Here is a 22,493-nt window from a genome sequence, read left to right as displayed (position 1 = left end):
TCTCTTTGGTTTTATCTGCGTACCTCGTGGAAGCACGAATAAAAGACACCAGAAGATTCACCCTGACAAAACAGGAGCTCGGGAGAACAAGAAGGAGAGAGAAAGAAACCGTAACATTATAATGTACTTCAGAGCGTATGAGAACATCTAATTACTAGCCTCTACGTGCATGTAAAGTAAAGTACTGAAATTACTTAATGTGCTCAAAAAATGAAAAAAAAACTGTGCAGGTACTACAAATTTGACATTCATTACACATACCATTGTTGGAACTACAATGATATATATTATGGGAAAAAAATGCTTGCTATAATAATTATTACTATCCATATCATGCCCTCTTATATTTTAATAAGGGTGTTTTGGGGTTCTTGCACTAAACTTGCACACCTCCTCCTTCTTTTGTCACATTATATGCATTTTACGTATACATTCTTAATAAATGATGCACAAATGCCATGTCCAATACCATGACAGGCTCATTGTTTTTCTGGTCAAGCCTCTCTCCACTGAGACCTCACTAAAGCCTTCAGCCTCATCGATCAGAGTGATTTCTTATGGTCCTTTGTGGATGTGCTCTGGGAGGATGTGGCAGCCTCCCCTTTTTAACAGCCGAATGATTGGTTAATGCCTTTGTAAGGGGAATTAGCCGCTTAAACAGCCGTAGACAGAGCTGGTGTGTAGAGGAATTGGACAGATTAACAAGTGTTTAAACTGTGTTCGGCACACAGAGCAGAGGCAGACGTGCATGCCATCATTTAAGGCCATATTAACAAGCACATTCAAAAAAACAGCTGTTGGTAGAAGTGTATTATGTGTAATTCAGATTATGGCTTGTACAATCATTTTACCACGACTGAAAGAACAAGCAGTAACACTATGTACTGGCTGGCACATAAGGTCATGTAATGGTTCATGAAAACAAGCTGTTATTGTCTGTAGTTCATAAAGTTAATTCTTTGTAACTATTTATATCAGTTGTATTAGAAAATCGGCACATTCACATTCTGAAAGTTTTTATTTAGAGATAATGTAACTATAAAAAAAATACTACTACTACTACTAATAATAATAACAAAAACAGAATGTAATAATTTTTCTACTACCGGTATATATTATTAGTCTATATTATCTTGTCTATCTGATATAGGTCAAGACAATTCTAAAAGAAGAGTTAAACTTTGTCCCGTGTTTTTCATCAGGATCAATACTAGGCCTTGTGTGTCTGTAGTGCTTTAGTCATTTAATTGGCCAATCGTGTCTTAGTCGACCAAGATGCAACATTTTCTATTCATTCATTCATTTATATAATAAGGATATAACAGCAAGAAAACGTGGACTGAGTAAGCTAAAGGTTTGGGAGTAAACTATATGCTTCTGTTTCCTAATACTGGTACTTTCCTGTATAAATAGTTGTTTTTGCGTGAACTCAGATACATTGATACATTGAAAAGCTTAATAGTTTAATCAACTAATCGACCAGCAGTGCATACAGTATCGTTACCTGACCAAGAATGTATTTAGCCTAAACATCTCTAATCAACACTCAAATGAGTATCTAGTTTTGATATAGTTTTAGCATCAATTCATCAGGGCGTCTTTCATTTGACAACCGCACGTTGATTGCATGTTGTCGATTGCGTAAAACAATGGACTACGAAGTGGAAATATAGTCTATCCACAAACTGTACTCTTTAAAGTTGCTGTCGCGAAAAGGAGGAAGTCTTTTAAAGCGCTGCCAGGAAACCCCCACGACGAAGCACGTGCCTATCGCATCCGTGCGTCTCATCTGCTGACACGCTCGCGGCCTCGAACACGGCCACTTCCTGTCGTCCTCTCCTCTCCCGCCCTCGCTCCGTCTCCTCTGAAGTGCACAAGCTGCCATTGTCTGCGCCCCGTCTGTTAACGCAGTCACAACCCTATCAGGACGTGTGATCTTTACGGCACATTTTAGAAATTCCCCACACGCCGATCTGAGACAAAAGTGGGCGGCGGGCTAATTACGCGACACCCACGAGCAGCAATTACACGAGGTGAAGGGGGAAGTCGTCACCCGGAGAGGAAAGCGGGTCACGGGCCGGGGATGCAGAGATGGAGGCTGAGATAAGACGATGAGACGCTACGGCTAATCACAGATCCCATTGTTGGTGCTATTAATAATGTAGGAATAAATGTCAGACGCATTCCATTAGTATAATAGGACACCCTCAGCTATACAGTTACATTCAACAACACTACGAGGACATGCAAGAGGCAAGTGTGGACACGTTACAATTATTATGACAAATGTGCGGTGGAAGGTTGTCCAGAAGGCTTCGTGCACGTACAAGCATCCGATTAAAATGATGGAGACACTAATCCACACGGTTCACCCCAGGGTGCTGTGGGTGTTATGTTGCTTCAAGTAAATGCCACAAGAGGCTGGCGTGGAGTAAGGACTCTGGGATGAAAAGGTTGAACTGCAAAGATGATCTGGAATAACCGCGACTAGTCCACTATTCAAATAACCGTAATCATGTTTAGTTAATTTTAATGGTTTTCCTGGACAATGCAAAATATATTTTATAACAATGAAGAAGTATTTCAGATTTTTTACAGTAATACTCTTTATTTGTAAATATTACGTATCTGGAAGCCGTATTTCAGTCTTTATTCGGTTAATTTGCAGTGTAAAACTGTAAAATAAAAATGATTTGCAGCATTAGTTAAATGTGTGAGAATGTGAGATTACACTTTTACATTTTGCTCTGTGTTTGGGTTTGACATCAAAATGCAACCACAAACGGTTGATAGCGCCACATCTTTAAAAAACATCAAACACAGAGTACCTGATTTTATTCTTTATGATTAGATGTGTTTTCCCCCAAAGCGTACATTATAAAGGCAGGACTTTTTGACAAAATCAGGCCGTTTTGCTTCTTTGCATCTAATAATAAAGCATTTTTATCTAAGAACCGTAGTGCTAGGATTGACTGTCCGCCCCTGCCTCAGTTAGTCGTGCAAAAAAGTAGTTCTAATTCAGAAATTCATGCATGCGGATATTAATGACGTGCCAAAGGGTTTGTGAGAGCCAGGACCTAGTTAGATGGATCGAATACACTTCTTCCTTTCGCAGTTTGAAAATCGTAAAACACAGCTCTAATAGTTGTTAATTTGATTCTTTATTACTGCTTGTTTCTTTACTAGCTAACATCTCCGGTAGCATAGTGACATTAAAGACTTCAATATCCTTTCATGTACTTTATTACATCATTTATTCTAAATTGCAGGTTGTTTGGTGCAAGACATCTGCCGTCGATACAAAATTAGAGACAAAAATGACACGTTGAGGTGTGAAACGGCTGTCAAATAGTGTGTTCCCTTTTGTTTGCATCGCCTCACACTGCGTGCATCTGGAGCCACGGCGAATCCCCAGCAGTTTTGAATAAAGAAATCCAATCTCCCGCATTCAAATCTGAGAAGTTGCAATTTCTGCTCCGATGAAAAAAACACAGCGGCACCATCTTTTGTGCGACGTGCCGAGGGGATGAGTCCTCACCGCGTCATTTCCAAGGCAAAGCACTTGTTTGAGCGTTCAGCAGCGAGACTCGAACTCAAAGAGGCTGGCGTAGGTTCAACGTTGCACATAATAGCGCAGCGTCCTTCTGAAGACTGCGCTAAGTAGGAAACGGAGATACGAATGGGCGAAGACTAAATTATTTCTCCTTTATTTTTCCCCACTTTGTTTATTTAAGCCCTTTTATGCGAGCGCGCCTTTCATGTCTGTATCCTGCATCTTCCCTTTCAAATGATTCCACTGCGAAACTTTGCTAAACGTTTTCTCTTTTCTTTTTTATTTACTTAGCCATTTGAAGTTAATTTTAGTAAAAAGTGACACAAATGAAATAGGGTATAAATAGGGTATAAATAGGGTATAAAGGCAATATAAGTGTAGTTGATTTAAAACGGCTTTCTATTTGAGCAAATGAGTAAATTGTGTGTTTTCCACCAAACAGTCTCTTGTAAAAGCAGCAAAACTATACCGCTGCTAATAAGGTGTTTTATGTTAACTCAGTAGTAAGAGCTGAAAGCAGTGCTCTGATTGGCTGTGCTTGGGTGGTCCGCACAGTTTCACTTCGCCATCTGAAAAACGCCGCTTTAAAGCTTAAACATGAAATGCGTGTGAATATTTACAACGTGCCGAAGGGTTTGTGAGAGATTAGGGCGTATGCTGTAACACTTGGAGGCTCTTCAGTTCCAATAAAACATCCTTCCGATATTATTTTCCCGTTTCTTGTTATCGTGGTTCCTCGCGCTCTCCTCGCACGCCGCTCAGATGTGTCCGAGCTGCAGTGAGAGGTTTTTTATGTGGTTTGCTGTGTCACTGTGTCATCTCTTGAGACACTTCTGCCTCTCTGTCGATGACTTAATCCTTCCACAAGCGTCTATTTATCTCTCCTCGCATCGCGCTAGGAAAGGAGGCGTCCCGGGGATACAGCCATCCTTTCGGGAATGCCGCCTGGGAATAGCAGCAGCCAGTCAGTCAGTGATTGAGTGTGCCGCTCCCCGTCTCTCCGTGTTTATGTGCGTCGCGCTTCTCTCGCCTCATTTAGCATCCACTCACTTTTCTTTTTTCTCCCATTTTTTTTTTTTTTATCACTGCAGATTCTGAGGTTCTGTTGCCATGGCGACCGCAGCACCTCCCCTCCGCCTGTACTTAGCGCTATGTTGGCTGCTCCGGACTGCCAGCACCGTGTTCCCAGAGGAGCCGGGGCCCCTCAACTTCATCCCCTCCGAAGGTAAGGATGACCCCGTGACCTTTGTCCCGCCGCGTGCGAGGTGGGGGTCGAAACCTCATGTAGCAGTTTTGGTGTTACAAGGCTGAAAAGGTCATTGCGCTGGCTGTTTGGGGCGCACAGAGCTGGTGTTGATGGCTGTCCCACTCTTTAAATGTGGAGTCGCCCTTTGTGAGAGGCCACGGGACAAGAGCACAGACCACTGAGCCAAAACCAACTCCCGGTGTTGGGTCAGGATGCAGGTGAAGTGTTTAATGTGGTTTGGTATAGTTGGATTTAACATTTAAATGACAATACACAATAAAAAGGCACAACAGAAAGAAAGAAAAAATAAATTGTTTTAATGATAATATTCAAACTATAGTAATAAAAAGAGTACAGTAGACAGTAGTAGGCAGGCGGGGAGAGGTTAAGAAGAGGTGGAGAAATAAACTATAAAGAAGCAGAGGTTAGGAATAAGGACAGACAGAGAATGAGAAAAGATGGATTAAAAGGCTACGTCTATGTTTACAGCTGTTGTGACAAACGTAGTGAAGCGTTGAATAGGGAAAAATAGGTTCTGATATTGTTTTATAGTTGTGATCTTATAGACACATAAAATAAGCCCTATTTTACATTAGCAATGTTTTAGTTATTTAATGGGACAGAGACTGTGCACAATACAAGTGTTTGAAGTACTGTAGTTAAGTACATTTTGTTGTACTTTAGTACATTTACAGTTGGTACTTTTTACTTTTACTTGACTACATTTGAGAGCTGTATCTGTACAGTCTACTCCATTACATTTTTGAACTGGACTGAAAAGTAGAAAGTATTTTAAATTTTGTTTGAGGGATTATTATTTGTACCTGTCTTAGTTGAGTCTTTTTTCTTTTTGCTCTTGTATCTGTACTTTTAATGACTTAACAAAATCAAGTACTTCTTCCGCCACTACACATCACACATTAAGAGATCTTTTGTGCCAGATTATGACAAAAGTGCTTCTCTTCACCTGGAAACACATCAGAATTGTTAAAGTTAATAAATGACAGATTTTGAGGGAGGCTAAAAGCACTAATAGAAAAATGAATGCTTTATATAAAAAATAAAACCAGGACTAGGCTCCAAAAACAAAAAGTTTTAGTACAGTTTAACAGGTCAATAACAAAAAAGAAGAAAGTTGAGTTAAAACAGCTGATGTATTTAGGGCTGATGATTTATTGCCTTTTGATCATGACGAGACATTCTTCTGGAGATTATGCATTTACCACTTTCTTAAGAATATGTCAAACCTAATGTCACAATACCAAAAGATAACGTCTAGTTATGAAATCAAACTTGCTGAATATAAAAGTAACGATATTAAACAGTTTGATAAAAAAAAAAGTACTTAATAAGCAATTTGACTTTTTGGGAGTTTATATCGAACTGAAATGACTCATTGTTGTCTATGCTTCTTTTTTCAAATGAGTTTTCAGCTCTTTATCAATTAATCGAATAATCTTGACATCCCTAATCATAAATATGAATAAATATAAATTACATACACATTCCTCCCAAATAATTATGAATTGACAAAAAGTAAAAGCTGCAGCGCCCCTTATAGCCGCCTTGCTTGTCAAAGGTCATGCGTTGTGCTGTTAGGGTCACACTGTTGACTGCTGCGGGGCCCTTGGTGTTGGACCACAGTGCAGCCATGTACAGGCGCTGATACATTGACAACCAGGGACCCTCCCCGCTGCTTTGCTCCCGCTCCCAGACTGCCGGGCTCCACATCTCCAGCAGAGACGGGCGCTGATCGATGGCAGCTCGATAATATTGACTGAAAGTTTCCCTGAAGACTTCAGAGCCTCTTCTCCATTTCAGTGGTGCAAAAAGAGGACAAACTCTTTGCAACACGACCACAAATCCTGTTGTTTTCAGCAGGTACAGCTCAGGTTTAATCATATATCATTTTGATCGAGAAATGTGCGGAGAGAGCGGTGTCTGTGGCACAGAGCCTTGAAAAAGAATGAAAGATTGAAAATGTTGGTTTGAATGTGAATAATAAAAGAGGTGGATATAAAGCCGTAATGATGGCACAGAATAAAAGGATTAGAGAGAATCTGATGCAAATTCACTCATGCCTCAGTCAAGGGCACAGGCCGAGTGCTGTGATTTATAAAAGAACATTTTCCCGCTATGTGACAAATCGAATTTTCATTTCTTTTATCTCTTTGCAAGTTCTGTACTCAATGTGTGTTGTGCAATGAAGTATATATTAAGTAGCAGTGATAGGACATAAACGTAAGATACAAATCCCCACGTATTACTCTGTTTGAACTGCGACAAAGCTAAAACAGTGCAAGTTAATTGTGTATTTGTTATGCTTTGGCAGTGGTCCGGAGGTACCCTGTGTTTCTGGGACGACCTCACAGAACATGGCTGAGACAGGAGCCGCTGCACATCCAGAGAGTGCTGCAGGTCAACCGCACGCTCTACATCGGGGCGAGGTAAGAAAACCTCTTCAATCATGCTTTTTATCACTGCCTTCCCAATATATTACAATTGCAGATTTGTAATTAACATGGCTTTTTAAAATAGTTATTCCAAAGTAGTGGAAGTGGACTTGACTGTGGATCACTGGAGGGCTGTGTTGTCACATGTTAATAGTTTACACACATTTACACCTACGTTTGAAGCAAATCTCTTTCTTTCTTTTTTTCAAATGGATCAAAATGCACTTATAAAAAAATACGGCTTGATAAAAATCACAATACCCTTTTAGTAAACCTCAGATCAGATCATTTGAGTTGCTGACACAAGCTAAATGTAACCCGATCCATATGTAGCCCCCATTCACTGTCAGCTTGTACCCAATATTATGTGGAAGACTTTGGATGTTTTATGGAGTGGAAATGTTACATGGTCGGTAACAGAAGAGCATCTTAAAACTCTTAAATCCCTCAACACATAATTCTTCTCCAGATGAGTGCCCAGAGTAAACAATGCAGTATTTACAGGCCCTGTTCACTGGCCCAGATGTTTTATGTGTTTTTGTCCAGGAGGATCTCAACTCGAGTTAAGGTTGCATAAGAATAACACGAGCCCCCAAACAACATGGGCCAATAAAAGTGATAAATGCTTCAACTGCCAAGCACTAACAAGAGCTGCAGAATATCAACCAGAAAGATCATTCAACCGAACGGCTTGCATCACTCATATAGTATAAATATTTAATTTTCATTTATTATATTCATATATTTATTCTATTTCGTCCGGCAGCTGTGTTTTTCTACATATTTTGATAGTTATGATATAAGCTTTTGGCAAGATTATTACTGTTAATGCCATTCGGTGTTAATTTAGCCAAAAAAGTACTTACTTCATGTTTAGATGTGGTTTGGTTTGAGGTTCTGGGACTGAAAAGTGGAACTTGGAACTAGACTGCATTTGTCCCTATTCACTTACGTTGAGTTTTTATTATTTGACAAAAATAGTATTACTTTATTTGACAAATATCTGTAATTTTAGTCATAGCCTTAGTGTATTTGATCACTTTTTATTTCGTTTTCATTTCATTTTAATCTGAAAAATATAACATTGAAAAAAACATTTCACTCTACAAAATCAAAAACCGATGCGATTCGATTTATTTGCTTACTTTTCTACTTTACTCAGTGGAATGTGTTTTTTGATACGCTCCCATGCATCTGATAACATGTATTTACCTAATCTGATCATGGAAAGAGAGACAAACACTGTCTCTTTTTTCACTCTACTCTCCATATGTGTCCAAGTCTTATTGGTGGTGGTCAGCTTCAGGCCAGACCAGGACAGCCCCTCCTCATCTGCAGCCGCTTTATGAGCTCCAGACACCAGCCTCTCCCCCGCAGCCAACCGGGAGCCAACCCAAACCAGACTGTGCTAACAAAAGACACGCTCACCAGGATTTACAGCCCGTGCCGAACCAGAAATTAATTTAGCTTGAAACACGGTTACAAAAAAAATCAGACACAGTCACATATGGGAGTGGTTATTTGCTGCTGTAGAAGTGGTTTTCAATAAGAGACGCCAATGTGGTCCAGGAAGTGACCTCGTCCTGGGCCCCCAGCTGGTCTAGCCCGGCTACAGACTCTCGGTAGTAAATATATCAGAATGTGTTAGAAGCTTCGAGCCACTCTGTCTGCGCTGAGTAAGTCTGTAAGCACATATGCATTTGGGATGATAGTAGAAGAGCTAAAACAAGGGCTACTGTTCACTGTCTACGCAACCTTAGAGCAAAAGACTCAAGGGAAAATACATTTAGTAGAACAAGTATATTCAAGAATTAAAAACATTGTTGTTTTTCAATTCAATATATTTACATATTGCCACTAACACATTCTAGCTTTTGTACTTTGCTGCTACATCATGCTACTATCTTTACGTATTGTTTGGTGGTCAAAAACTACTCGTGCTTTTTATTTTTATTTTTTAAGTTTGGCCACTAACTCTAACCCTTATTTTGCCTATTTTTAACTTATTGTGCCAAAGTCTGTCTTTAGTATTATCATCATTAACTTACATTAATTTTAAGTGTTCCTGTCCAAAAAATATACAGTTACAGTGGTGGGGCACTTGTAATAAAAAGCATAGGTAAGCTGATACCAAGGTAGCAGCCAAATAGTGCCAGTAAAAACTACAATAACATAAGAAGTTACCGTAATACCCCTGGCTGTATTTTTTAGGAGTTTTAAAATAGAGTTTAACATAAGTGTCTAATATTAGTTACGCGTTTCTGTCAGGCAGAATGTGATTGTAGCGAATAAATACTAGCAACAGGAGACTTTTAAATGCAAATTGTATGAATAAGTGCGTGCATGGTGACAGGTATGACTACTAAAAGCTCCTACTGAGTGCACCGGCAGATAAGACTTCCTCATTCATCCCCAAATCCAGACAGCATTAGCATAGCGGACTGCAAACTCGGCTAAATCCCAGCTTGGAGCTCCTGCTGTGTGAAGCCACCTCTTATGTCCTTTTCCTGTCCTTGGTAAATGAAAGTAAACAGGGTATTTGACTGGTGGCAGGTGTGAGCGCTTTGCTGCGCTAAGCTTCATTGCGCTGCTGTGAAAGGGCCAGATGTGGATCCATAGCAAGGTTTTCAGCAGCATCACTATTCAAAATCTGAGCGAAAAGTGTTGACCAACCAAAATGGCAAACTTAACAGCTAAAAATGTGTTTCATCACAAACATATTCGGAATGTCTTTCTATGTATTGCTATTGCTAATTGATACAATCAAATGCTCATGAATGGAAAGCAAAACACATAATTTTCAGTTTTTTGCCCTTGGGCCAGTCGCAGTAGGGCTGGGTGATATGACAATTTTCACAATTTGTTTTCTATTTAATTTGTCTTATACAAAACTAATGAAAAAGACATTCAGTGTTACTTTTATGAACATAAACAAGACAAGCTTAATTATTGCCTTTTGCCAGTCTGAACCTAAAGCGCTTAACCTTTTTGTTTTGTTTTTTGTTTTCTTGTGTTATCAGCTCCACTAATAGTAAATTGTTAAACTCATGTTTTAATCTTCCAATTCACACTGAAAGTATCCAATTACAATGGAAAGCTGCTTTTGTCCCCCTTTTGCATAAAGGAGGCCAGGAAAATGATTAGATTAATTTCAGTTCAATGTCAAAACTGTCCTGCCCTGCAAAACTCTTTGAGAAGCTAATAAGTAACCAGGTGCATGCTTTCTAAAACAAATATTACATTTTGAATAGCTATCAGTCTGTATTTAGACCAGGGCATAGTACTATCACAGCTGCTACCAAAGTTATAAATTATGTTGTTATTACATTTGATAATCATGAAGAATGTGCTCCTGTTTTTGTTGATTTTGTCAAAGGCCTTTAATTCAGTGGATCACTGTATTCTCTTGGATCGAATGGAGGTTATTGGGTTCGATACAAATTCTAAAAAAATTGTGGTACTGAAGCTATGTCGCTCTACCTTAATAAAGGTGTTCCTCAAGGGTCTGTCCTTGGACCACTGTTATTTACAATTTATAAAAACCCAATTGGGCAACTAAAGCACAGTAGCATCCACTTGTATGCAGATGATGCAATTATGTGTGCTAAGCCAACTTCTTGTGCACAAGTGATATGAAATATATAAAATAAGAAAAAATATTGAAGATAAAATATTCAAGAGGATTTTCACTCTAACCAACAAAACTGTGTTAATTTAGAATCATTAATGAATTCAAATAAAACAAAATGTATGCTGTTCTACAAAAGACACTCAGTGACCCAAAAAATATATCTATTACGCTTGATGGAGATAATTGAACAAGTACACCATTACAAATACTTGGGCATCTGGATCTATGATGATCAACAAACACTGACGAACGTGTTTTCCTCTTGATTTTAGAAAACAGTTCATCCAAGCAACATTTCTTTCAGTTTCAGTTTCTAGATTATGGTGATATTATATATATGCATTCTACAGCAGTGTTTAAAACTCTGAACTCGGTTTATCACTCAGCTCTGAGGTTCATTACAAGAGAAGGACACAGAACTCATCACTCTCAATTATACTCTAAAGTAGAATGTGATCATTGGATGCAAGAAGAGAACAGCACTGCCTTTTGTTTGTGTACAAGGCTCTACTTGGCATTTTGCCCGATTATTTATCAAGTTTATTGAACATTAGTTCAGGTATTCACCGTTTGAGGTCATTTTTATCTTACAATCCCATTGTGTTTTAGTATCCTGTGTTTGTTTGTTGTTCATTTTGTGTCGTGTTTTAACAGGATACAAAAGAGAACTTTTCTCATTGGGTTTTCCCTGTATAAATAAATAAAATTAACGAATGAACCTCGTTCTTTTACTGACAGGGGATTGACTTTGGACTTGTCAATTAAAAACACTCAAGCTGTTCATTGATCATTAAAGATGACTGAATCTTAATCCCGATTAGAATTTGATTAATTATAACATGGTCATTTTAATTTGACAAGGCACAATGATTCATTCACTTTGATGGTGTCCCCAAAAATTGGAATAGATGCTTAAAGGAGACATGATTTAACGTTTTACTCCATGTGAACTGCAACATTGATCCAAAACAGCTTAGTAATAATGGGACCATTGACTTCCTGTCAAAAAATCTGAATATATAAGCCCTGCGCTTTTAAAGTTGTATTTCACCGTGTGTATGACTGAGAGTCTACATTTTTAGTAGACGCACATTATAGTCCAGGAAAGTGGGCGGCAGGGGGAAGGTGAAAACAAAATCTGATGCGTCTCAGATGCGGGACAATATAGTATTAGTCAAACATGCGTGAATCAATCAAAATACAACTTGATAAGATAAGATAAGCTAACCTTTATTTGTCTCACAATGGGGAAATTCCAGTGTTGCAACACAGATTAGGCACAGAAGTATAATAATAAAAACAGATAACTTGGAAATAACTTCTCATAATCTTAATGATAAGATAAATAAAATACAACTCTTATTTACATAATTCATATGGACAGAAAATATTGCACTAGGGATGATTGTCATTATGTCACAGTATTACACATGATTATGACAGTATTGCACATGATTATGACAGTATTGCACATGATTATGACAGTATTGCACATGATTATGACAGTATTGCACATGATTATGAAGCTGAACGACACATGTTCAGGGCTAGCTGGCTAGCCAGTGTTTGTTATAAAGTCTGACAGCAGCAGAAGGAAAGACCTGTGAAACCTCTCCTTCACACAGCGAGAGTGGATCAGTCTGTCACTGAAGCTGCTCTCCAGAGCGGACAGAGTGTCCTGCAGGGGGCGACACTCATGGTCCAGCATAGATGTGAATCTAGCCAGGACCCTTCTGTCCCCCACCTCCTTCTTCCTCTCCCTCTCTGTGATGCTGCTGCTCCAGCAGACCACACCTACTGGAGCTGATGCCACCACAGAGTCGTAGAAGGTCCTCAGGAGTGACCCTGTCACTCAGGAGGTAGAGCTTTACCGGAACAGTTGAATGGATGATTTTTTTGGCCCAAATCTGAGTCTTATTTCTTCGTGGCGTGGATTTCCGATTAGTCCTGCCACGTATCAATCATAAAACGCACCTACCGCTCACCTGCGGCTCGTCCCCCGAGAGCAGCACGGTTACGCGTGTCTAAGCGCATTGATCTATCATAATATTGTTCCCTCAGTGTACGGGACAAAATGAAGACGGAGAAAGACAAGATGCGATCCGTCGCGCTAATAAACAAACGCACGTGTGTGTTGTATCAGTCCGCACGGGGGAGTGCGCATGCGCACTTCCGCCTGAGTTCTCAAATCGCTGAAAAATCGTCCATTGTGCCTTTAAGACTAGAGGCACAGCAGCACCTGCTGCAGAACCTGATCCACACCGGATGCCCAATCACCGTCTCTAATTTCTCGTCCCATCCTGTGTACTTCCCATTACAACATTTTGCAGATTCCCTGAATGAGAGAGCGCGACTCGCAGGAGATGAGAGACGCATACTCAGCTCACATCTGGGCTTTGTTTATTTTAAACACACATTTCTGTGTTTATATTATACAAGACATTCAACATTAAGGTTTAATATCTAATAAGTTATCAGATGGAGGAAAACAGTTGCCAGATTCTGTGCCAGCTCAAATTAAGCCCTGTCCTAAACAGGATTATTCTTATATGAGCAGTGTTTTAAGATCATAAATACTGTTTACATCCAAAGCTTCTTGACATTTACTCACACAGATTTATAGTTATCTGCAATAAGATGACTGACAATGAACCAGGGTTGTATCGAGTAACGACGTTGTGAAACTAGTAACGACGTTGTGAAACTAGTTTGTCCCAACCACACAATGACCAGTGAATCCAAGTATGAACCAGTTCCTACCATTGTGTACAAGCGTTTCATTTATGTTGCTCTGGCTTGAAATGGAAAGTGCTGACACGCTGCCAGTTCAAAGTTTGAGGTTATGAGTGAAGAGACGGTGACCTCGGAGGTTAGCAGGGGTCATGCGGGGGTCGTGTAGCGCTGGGGTCACATTCACGGCACGACACGGCACAGACTGACCAGAAGCAGTGGTGTTGATGTCATAGTGATAGAGTTCAGTTCATTATAAGTGTGTGGATGTGCACACACACATTATGTCTGCTCAGCACATCGATGTCAAACAGAAGAGCGTCAGATGGATCGCGCTGAACCAAGACATGGATGTATGGAAAGAATGTGCAGATTAAGATATAGGAAGTTAATGAGGGTTAACATGGAGACATTTACATGGCCTATACAAGTCAGATGTCAAGAATAATCAGATTATCCAATAAAATACATGATGTTTGGTATGTGTTTACCTGCACAAAAGAAATCTGTTCATAAACAACGCCTGATAACGTGTCAGTCCACATGTATTGCTCTCTACCTCCTGAGGGGACTCAGGTCTTTTGGAGTGACAGGGCCACTCCTGAAGACCTTCTATGACTCTGTAGTGGCATCGGCCCTCCTGTACGGTGTGGCCTGCTGGAGCAGCAGCATCACAGAGAGGGAGAGGAAGAGGCTGGACAAAGTCATCAAGAAGTCCAGCTCCGTCCTGGGCTGTGCTCTGGACTCGGTGCAGGAGGTGGGGGACAGAAGGGTCCAGGCTAGATTCACATCTATGCTGGACCATGAGTGCCACCCCCTGCAGGACACTCTGTCCGCTCTGGAGAGCAGCTTCAGTGAGAGACTGATCCACCCTCGATGTGTGAAGGAAAGGTTCCGTAGGTCTTTCCTTCCTGCTGCTGTCAGACTTTATAACAAACACTGTTAGTACTGAACACTCGCAATACTGACCTAACCTAATACTGATGTGCAATTCTGTCATATGTGCAATTGTTGTTGGAATTCATGTGCAATTACTGTGAAATTCATGTGCAATCTATGTGCTGTCGTGACACATATTCATGTGCAATTACTGTCGTGATCACATGCAATGGTATTTATGTATTTATTTATTTGTCTATGGGAGTTTTTATTTATTTATAGGAGATCTTCTACTGAAAGTGTTTTTCAGACTTCCTATAAGTGATCTGTTCTTCTGTGTCTACCTCTGTATCTACCTGCGTTGCACCAATGAAATTTCCCCATGTGGGACAATAAAGGAATATCTTATCTTATCTTATCTTAACTAATGCCTTCTGAACATACTAAAAATTCACAGCGATTATATTAAAAGTACTTCAAAACAAATCTCCAGTTAGAGCAAGTTTTGTCGTCACAGTAAAGCTAAAACACTAGCATGCTAACAGCCCATTTCCTGCTTCACAAAGAATAAAACGCTGTATAATTAGATGCAAAGAGTGGACAATGGATTCATTATCAATAGAATAGATCCTTTTACAATATATTTGTACTGTGGCAAAGCAGATTTTACTTTATTAGATGAAAAACGTCGAAAACATTTCCTCAATTTTTTTCTTTGCCACATTAGTTACCCTTTCTTTGCATAATTTTCCTTGTCAAAACCTGCAGGTGTGAACGATCAGAAAGAAAACAGATTACTCACATCAGATGTAACTGTTAACATTTCAACAATCTGATAACTCCAGATATCAGATGTTGTGCTGTGCAGGTAAACATAGCCTGTGCTTTGTAGCTTAAGGCTTTGATACAGAATCTTGAGAGAAAACACAAGAGTTGTGAATATGTAAATATTGTAGCTTTTTGTCAGCTTTTGTGTTCAAATGGTAGAGTTTAGTTCTCCTGGAATCTAGGAGAACTGTGTGTATAATAATTGTCACCGTTATATGTGAGTTTTTATCAGGTGTTTTATGTGATTTCAGAGACAGAGCCTGTTAATCACAATTTAAATGTCTAGGCTTTACTAGATTTAGCAGGGTTTTTGTCAGTTGTACCATTGAAGGCTTTTGTAATGCATTGGCACATTTGTCTTCTTAAAGGCGGTATGGACGATTTTTCGGCGATTTGAGAACGCAGGCGGAAGTGCGCATGCGCACTCCCCCGTGCGGACTGATACAACACACACGTGCGTTTGTTTATTAGCGCAACGGAGCGCATCGCATCGCTCGTCTCCCGTAGATTTCTGTCCACTTCTGCGTCAGCTCGAACTGTCTTTCTCCGTCTTCATTTTGCCCCGTACACTGAGGGAACTATATTATGATAGATCCATGCGCTTAGGCACGCGGAAACGTGGGCACGAACCGCACGCGGCTGCAGGTGAGCGGTAGGTGCGTTTTATGATTGATACGTGGCAGGACAAATGATTTATCCACGCCACGAGGAAATATGATAAGAAAAAATTGCTGAAAAAAATCGTCCATTCCACCTTTAATTATAAGAATTCAGAATTAATTCAGACTTAAATCAATGTGTGTGTTTTCTCATAAGCGTGCAGATCACATGAATTGAATGCAACAGACATGTATTGAATAAAATACGTTAAAATCTGAGAAACACGTAAAGTGTGGCCCATTTTTAATCGTGTTTCATTTGATTGTTTCATATTACACACAACACAAGCCCAATTGTTTCCACAGTCAAATATTAAAGTGGGTCAGCCTAACTCATATTTAGAGACATCCAATCCCCACACTGATGTGCCGGCGCAGAGTCCCTTCGTCAGCAGAAATGTCACTGTAAGTAGATGGTCAGCTGAAATCCTGCCATTTTAGCTTCATCCAAATGAGACGTATTTCCCCTCACTGCTTCAAACCATAGCCCAGGCCCGTAAGAAAAGGAAACCATAACCCAGGAGTAAGAAAAGTTTGCGGCTTAAAAGGTCGTGGCCCACAGTCTTGGCTGGATGGAGGAGGAAAGTTCACAGCTTGGTTAAGAGGGAGATTAAGGGAAGGGTGATGGATTCCCTCTGGTCTGTTTGGACTTTATATTATCTTCAGGTCAAAAAATAAAAACGGACTTCAAAATGTACATTCTTTTCATGTTTTTGAGTGAAAAGTTATATCTGATTTCCCTTAAGTGGGCCACAATTCTCCTGCTGGTATTTGCATGCTCCTGTGACTAAGGTCGATACTAAAACGACACTAAAACTAATATCAAAACTAGATCAACTTTATAGATACAAAAAAAAATACATATAAACATAGTTAAATCTTGCCTTTTATTCATAGATTTGTCTTAATGTACATCAGAACTAGTTATAAACTACTTGGTCATTTTAAATAAACTATTATTTTGTGTTTAAAATTCAACTCCACTGTCAAAAAAAGTGTAATAATTATTATGTGGTATGGAAATTGGTCCCGGGCATTGAGCCACGGCCCAAAAACGTCCTCTTTTGCAACAATAAATATAATCAGTACAAATGTATTAAGCTGATTCTCACCATTGCATGTGACCCCTGTGGCTGAAATGTGGCATTAAACTCAGAGCTGTTTACCATTGCCGTGAAACATGTTTTTTTCTTTTTTACATTTAACCTGCCTGCCTACAGTAGATCCTAGACCTTGTGGCAATGCAATACACTCAAGCAAACAACATAAAACATACAAGCCCTGGGTCATGCATCATTTAAACATCCAGCAGGCAGCAGGGAATCAAGGAGAAACAGGCTGTGGTGTAAATAATTCCCCCTCTTCTGTTGTTGAGGAGGCATCTTTAAGCCACTATTCTTTATGGTAATGAAATTGAACTAATACAACAAGGAGCACTGATTATGAGATCATCTCGGCTGGTCCATTTGAGTGTTTGGTGATCACCTGACCTTTGAAATAAGGCCCATGCTGCACAAGTGTGCTTCATTTGACCATGTAGTGTGAGCAGAGAAAATAGGACACAAATATGAATTATGAATTATGGACAAGGAAGATGGTTCTAGCTCCTGATTTTTAAAGCCAGTTTTCCACTGGCCCTGGTCCCCCAGACCGGTTCACTTTGAGACCTGGTCCCCCAGACTGGTTCACTTTGAGACCTGGTCCCTCAGACTGGTTCACTTTGAGACCTGGTCCCTCAGACTGGTTCACTTTGAGACCTGGTCCCTCAGACTGGTTCACTTTGAGACCTGGTCCCTCAGACTGGTTCACTTTGAGACCTGGTCCCCCAGACCGGTTCACTTTGAGACCTGGTCCCTCAGACTGGTTCACTTTGAGACCTGGTCCCTCAGACTGGTTCACTTTGAGACCTGGTCCCTCAGACTGGTTCACTTTGAGACCTGGTCCCTCAGACTGGTTCACTTTGAGACCTGGTCCCTCAGACTGGTTCACTTTGAGACGTGGCTAAATCTAGGATTCTGGTTTATTGTCCACTTTTTTCTACATTTATTTAATTATGCTCTGCATTTCTACATCATTACTATTAGCTGGCCTTATTTTATTTTCTTTTTCTATTTCAAATAGATGTTTAATTAAAAAAAATATTGGGGCTCTTTACGACATCAAGAAAAATCCTTGGTGTTACAATTCATGGGATGGAACATAATGATTGCTGCATAGCAGGAAATTGCCTGCTATGCAGAGGATGCCCTATTGTTTTTGACCAAACCAGAAATTTCCATACATAAAGTGATGCATTTCTTTGATAAGATCTGCCCAATGTCCGATACAAATTGAATGTTAAAGAAAAGAAAAATCTCACTGGTGACATTTAGAAAGACCCACCCATTTAAATGGCATATGGAATCCCTAATACATCTAGGTTTGGTTGACCTTAAAAACTTGTCGACAAAAAAAACTTGCATATGTAACCTTATTCCATATTTTAGTCCAAGGTAAATGATTGAAACTATTATAAACTATTTTGCCCATATCTGATGTAGAGTAATATTGTGCTGGGTGTATTCCTTTACAGGCTTTACTGGCAGACGACAAATGGTCAAAGTTGAGAATCCCGGGGTAAAATCTGTGCTTACGACAAGGAGAAAGCTAATCAAAACATATAAATTGAAGTTAAATCTTAAGATGGTTGGCCTATGACCAAAGTTTTAAGCCAGACCTAAGATATAAGATTGGGATAAAAAAAATATATTTTTTTATCAGATCATAAAAGAAAATCAAATGAAAAGCTTTGATATGTTGAAGGAATCCTTTGGCTTTAAGAAACAGAACTTTTATATGTAGTTAGAAAGAAGACATAAAACAAAGCAATGATTATTATAACTTGACTGAAATCTCTTAAGGAATATAAATCCGAACTTTCAAGGGGAATAATATTGTAAGTTAGTAAATGCATCAATGACCTAGACAGACAATCTACTAAATACATCAAATTGAAATGGGAAAAAGAGGGTCACTTTGTCTTGACGGATGAGGAGCGGGAAAATGTATGTATTTCACGATGGAGGCAGGGCCGGCCCAGCCTATAAGCGAACTAAGCAGCCGCGTAGGGCCCCGAGGCGTTAATAGGGCCCCTAATCTGGCAACCCGTCTTATGCGAAGTGCAAGCGCAGCGTGCGCCACTAGTGTCGTAGCGCTGCTGGCGCGGCAGCGCACACAGCGGTAACATGACGCACAAACCGCATTTATTTGTAATGACAATCTGGCAACCGAGACACCAAACCTGCGCTGATTGGGCAACTTCATTGTGCGCGAGGAGCTCGAGAGCAAAACATAAACACAACAGAACGTGGTCATCATGTCCAGAGGAATATATCTCCTGGTGCCGAAAAACGAAAGAAGAAGCTTCTTGACGATGTAAAGAAACTGCAAACTCAACAACACTCTCCAGGTATTGAACTTCTCTTACAAAGAGACGCTTAATGCTGCTGTTTGAAAGAACACGATTCTGTCACGTTAGTTCGCTCAGGCTGGAGGCGACGAGAGCTCTGCCCCGCGCACAATAATATGTGTCTGAATGAAAGATATTAAACTTAACATTTACACCAGCCCGGTAGTGTTAGCTGCAGGTGAGGCCGGTGAGGGGCGTCTATTCCCGGGTCACTAAGAGGCGGAGATCCGGTCCGGACGAGCGCCGTCTCGTCCAGAACCTCTGACGTGAGACTTTGGAGTGAACAGTGTGCGGCCCCTGTCCCGGGCCCCTGAGCAGGGCCCCTGTCCCGGGCCCCTGTCCCGGGCCCCTGTGCAGCCTCAGTTAGAGATGAGCGGGTTTGAGTTTGGTCCCCTCTCTCTCACATCACCATGTGTGAGATCAATCGTGACTCGTGATGTCCGTTTTACTTTGACTTCTTAAAGTGCAATAAGAGGAACGTAAAGGTTTATGCATGTAAGGTCCATCAGCCAATCACATCGCAGCATTGTTTCACACAGAGGAGTCCAGTGTGTGATGTTCTGATCAGAACAAACATTTATATTGTAATTAACTTTTGATAGAGCAATAAAACTTTTCAATTGATTTAAAAAGCATCATTAGACTATTTGTTATAAATTATAATAAACTGATAGTGAAAAATAACCAGACATATTATGATTACGTCTGTTATAGAATAATACTATATATTTTTATACAAAAGTGGCAAAGTTGCAGAAACAGTCTCTTCACTAAAGCTAGGTTTGGACCTTCACTTCTCGTTCTGTTCATTCTCTGGGAATAACATGTTTGCACTGTTTTATCAGTGTTAATTGTTAATCAAGCAATGCTTATGCCATTTGTTTAATTTAATATAACTTGTTTTGTCACTTTGGCAAGAAGGAACAGTTGGGAGCTGTAAAAGATAAATTAGTAAGGATAACTATTACTTTTACATTTTCAGTTAAAATGAATCAATTTGACCATAATTATTTTTCATAGCCAATATTGTATTGAGTAATTAAGTACACTAATGTATTAATAACTGGCTTTAATCATTTTCTCCTGGCACAGTTTTATCACATCATCATTTTATAGCATTACAACCTCAACATTTTACTCTTACTTTAGCCGGCTGGACCACATTAAAATGCACCAGAATACACGAAAAAGGTTCATTAATTTAAACTAATGTGCTAATGTGGCTGTAGACCCTTAACGCCCACAAATACGCCCAAAAACATATCTGGGACGTGTGTTATTTGTACAGGGAGTAGAGGTGATGTCAGCGGAATACCAAGTTACATTGTGGGATTTAAGTTATCAATATTTGAGCTTGTGAGGTGTTGAGAATAAACTAACTGGATGCCCTGGAGTTTTGGTGCGCTTTGTTTGCGTTGAAAAAAGTTCCCATGTGTGAATTGTTTACTGACAATGGCAATAAAACTGATTCTGATAACGTGGTGAGGGGCCCCCAAATTTTTTTTCGCTTAGGGCCCCCTGAAGGCTTGGGCCGGCCCTGGATGGAGGACCACAAAATGTCTCATGTTTGGAAGGAAGAATGTGACTCGTTTTTTAATAACACCATGTTCCTCATGTGAGTAACCGTGAGGAACTTGTGGTTGACAGGAGGCTCACCATTATCATGTGTTCTGCAACTGTCCTGTTGCACAAAAACATTGGGCAGAAATGAACAAGGCTCGGCAGACTGTTTATGACTTAATATTCCCATTCAATTTCAGAACTATGTATTTGGGCCTCGAAACCCCTGCCATGGACAACATGAGTGGATACTTTTGGAACATACCTCTGGCGGCTGGAAAAAGGCCATCACAAAAAAACGATGTCACAAACTGCACAACGATTAAGGACTGGACGACACCATAAACAGAAAATGGAAAAAATCACACATGGACTCAACTTGAAAATGGACAAATTTGACAGAAACTCGACTAAATGGGACTTTCTTTCTTTTTTGATGCCTTTCTTTACAAAATTCGTATTTAAAATGTTAGTTCTCTGGCCCTGTCTTGTTTCATTTTATTTGTTTTAAGTTTTTTTGTTAAAACAGAAGAAAGAAAATGTGCCTTTTTATGATACACTTTCTTTGCTGCGTTGGTCAAGTTGAGTGGTTCATGGAAAGAGCTGTAGTGAATGACCTGGATGTAGAGAAGACAAAAGCCACCTCAAACTGCAGGAATAATTCTGCCTTTGCAAACCATCAATGACAGGCAATTGGTCATAATCTTTAGTTTTATCCACACATACATAAAGCTTAAATTTGGCCCCTTCCTCTGGTCACGTAACAAATCAAGTTAAAACCAAGAAGTGCAGCAGAGAAGAGGGCTTGGGCTGACCCTGAAAATCCGATCAATACCGCGGCAATAACACGGCTATGGCAGATTTACAGATTAGCGCGAGCAACCTTCTGAGAACAAGCCCAAGTTTTTGATCCATCCCTGAAGATACACATGCTCTGATCAGTACTCTTTCTGCGGCTCATTCACTAAGCATTTTAACAAGAATATCCAAGGTTACTGCGACATATCACCCGCACTGGCATGGCGCGTTTGGGAAATTATGAATGCGTGCATACAGCTAGGATTAAGTAGGCAGCTTGTGGGAGTCAGAGCATCAGTAAAACAAGCCGATTTAATCACACATTAATTCAATTTGGGAGCTTTTGAAACAGGACAGATAAGTGAAATTCAGGCCCTGCAGCGAATTCAGTGCAGCAAGTCAAGTTTAATGAGCAGAGGCAAGAGGTAGAGGGGAAATTTGAGAAGGCATTATGCAGCCAGAATCTATAAGTATTAGCAGGACTAGGAGATATTGTGAAAATATCAAATCTCAAAGAGGCTAATCACATTATGGGAAGTAATTAGATTCAATATTCGTGTTTGGAAAGGTTATGAGCTGGTCAATACATGGCTGTACGAGAAAGTGGGTTATAACTGCCACTCCAAATATGACCTTTCTTTAAATTGATGATTATTGGGTTACCTTATGCAGTATTTTACATATTATTCCACTTTCAACTGTATCATT

The 22,493-nt window shown here is 39.9% G+C and overlaps 2 protein-coding genes across 2 annotated transcripts in view; one reads left to right on the top strand and one right to left on the bottom strand.

The window, feature by feature from the left end:
- The window catches only part of plin3 (perilipin 3), a 292,037-nt gene that overhangs the window by 84,333 nt on the left and 185,211 nt on the right, over positions 1 to 22,493 (bottom strand). The gene's annotated exons all lie outside the window — the stretch shown is intronic.
- The window catches only part of sema6bb (sema domain, transmembrane domain (TM), and cytoplasmic domain, (semaphorin) 6Bb), a 127,748-nt gene that overhangs the window by 23,684 nt on the left and 81,571 nt on the right, over positions 1 to 22,493 (top strand). The window contains exons 2-3 of the mRNA XM_072437991.1: positions 4,645 to 4,778; positions 7,132 to 7,246. Coding sequence (XP_072294092.1) covers positions 4,664 to 4,778; positions 7,132 to 7,246 — 230 coding nt within the window. The 5' untranslated portion in view covers positions 4,645 to 4,663. The remainder of the gene's footprint in view (positions 1 to 4,644; positions 4,779 to 7,131; positions 7,247 to 22,493) is intronic.

Source organism: Eucyclogobius newberryi, unplaced genomic scaffold, assembly GCF_026437365.1.
Source record: "Eucyclogobius newberryi isolate DKJ021-1_F unplaced genomic scaffold, fEucNew1.0.hap1 SCAF_9, whole genome shotgun sequence".
Taxonomy (NCBI): Eukaryota; Metazoa; Chordata; class Actinopteri; order Gobiiformes; family Gobiidae; genus Eucyclogobius; species Eucyclogobius newberryi.
The sequence above is the reverse complement of the archived record's forward strand: the minus strand, read 5'-3'. Positions and strand labels throughout refer to the sequence as shown.